At 35.8% G+C, this 1,708-nt stretch overlaps 1 protein-coding gene across 1 annotated transcript; it reads right to left on the reverse strand.

Moving 5' to 3' along the window:
• Positions 1 to 233: 233 nt before the first annotated feature.
• Positions 234 to 950, reverse strand: LOC142163960 (putative DNA-directed RNA polymerase). Its single transcript, XM_075221117.1, has 2 exons — positions 648 to 950; positions 234 to 569 (listed from the first exon to the last, which is right to left on the reverse strand). The coding sequence occupies exons 1-2, from the start codon at positions 948 to 950 to the stop codon at positions 234 to 236; spliced, it is 639 nt and encodes a 212-aa protein (XP_075077218.1).
• Between the last annotated feature and the right edge of the window lie 758 nt (positions 951 to 1,708).

Below are 1,708 nucleotides of genomic sequence, written 5' to 3' on the forward strand. Positions count from 1 at the left end.
TTGTATAATATCTTTTCCTTGTTGTCTTAGATCTTGTCATTGTTTTAGACATTTTCATAAGTGTAAACAATAAGTATGGTTGTAATCACTCCATTTACCTAATTGATTCTTGAACCTTTCTAATCTAATAAAATAGCTAGAATCATCGGAATCCTTTATACATTTAGGTTTAGGTCCTGAACCCGTGTATTGTATAGATAGAATATAATGATAGTAAGCACTGACGAGATCATTTAACCTTTTATCCCAAATTTCTCTTTTTTCTTTTTGTACAATTCTGGAGGTTCAAGACTCAATAGTTCATTGTGCAATATATCTACCAGAAAAGCTTCCTTTTTGTATAAGGTGGCGTAATCGCCGATATAACATTTAACCCCCACGAGATTTTGCAGAATAAACGCGTTAATATACTCCATTGGATGGGGCCCATTTTTGAATATATCTATGTAAAATCCAGCCATAAGTGGGGAGAAATCGGGAGTAGTTATGAAATTATCGTGTACTGTATATATTGGTATACCCCTTGATTTAACATTTCTGATCATATAAAATATTATATTAGCATCTTTCTAATGAACGAAATTCGCAAAAATAGAAGTTGTAGTCTTTTTTCTATCACGTTCGTTAGTGGGAACACGTAATGTTACCTGACGTCTTTTCTTGCTGGGACGATCATATATCCATATATTAACAACTTCCGATTTCATATAGTCCTGGATTGTAGTAAAAACAGGTGTAGAATAGAAGACTGGTCTCTCTAATGCTAACGCTATCCAACCAACTATGGAGATTAAACTCATTAAGTTTACAATATGTGGAAACCTCCAATTAAAGAACTTTTCGATGTGACTAGCCAGCGCCAAGCATTCTTTTTTCCTAAAAACATTGTCGTAATGTTGATAGATATCCCCCTCCATGTTGTATGCAATCTTCCCATAGATCAACGACATTATGAGATATTTAACTAATTTTCTATTAAGACGGGTACATATGATCCATAATCCCGTCAGGGCCCTTTAAAGTACTAATTTCCTTTTTCAAGTACTCTACAATCTCCAATACAAAGAACTCATAAACGTCATTAAACCTTAGATCTTCTACCTCCTTATTACCTTTAGTTGAAATAAGATTAGTACTATTAGTCATTTCAAAATCTAACAAGAAGTAACTAATTATCTTATAAGTGCTTGCAGATGCATATTGTGTGATAGGAAGTTGGGAGTATGAAACCCTAGAGTCGAACTCACCGAGAGTTACAGCCTTGCTTAGGAACTAAAAGGGGTCACTAGCGTTAGCAGCATACGTAATGATTGTTTCAGGCGAGGATAACCGTGCCCGCTGCCCTATAAGCCATTTATAAGCATCACCGTAAGTATCAAACTTTTGACAATGAAAAGCGGCTACATTTGTAAAACCCAGCACTTATAAGGTTCTGATGGAGAAGGATTTACGTTCTTAGATCTTTAACTGGACGCTTAGAGAATACTTTTAAAGACCTCGCTAAATCACGTTCATGGAAATGTAATACTCCCGCACGATAAATCCTACCGCGGAAGTCAACGAATGCGGGCAGATAAAATTCGCTATTTCTAGTATAAAGGATTCATAACGGGCGCGTTGGATATCCGTCAAGAACGCTTTGAGCAAACCAGGATATTTGACATCAAACTTACCCTCTAAAAAACTTAGGTAAGTCTCCCTCATCTTA

This window comes from Nicotiana tabacum, chromosome 9 (assembly GCF_000715075.1).
Source record: "Nicotiana tabacum cultivar K326 chromosome 9, ASM71507v2, whole genome shotgun sequence".
NCBI lineage: Eukaryota > Viridiplantae > Streptophyta > Magnoliopsida > Solanales > Solanaceae > Nicotiana > Nicotiana tabacum.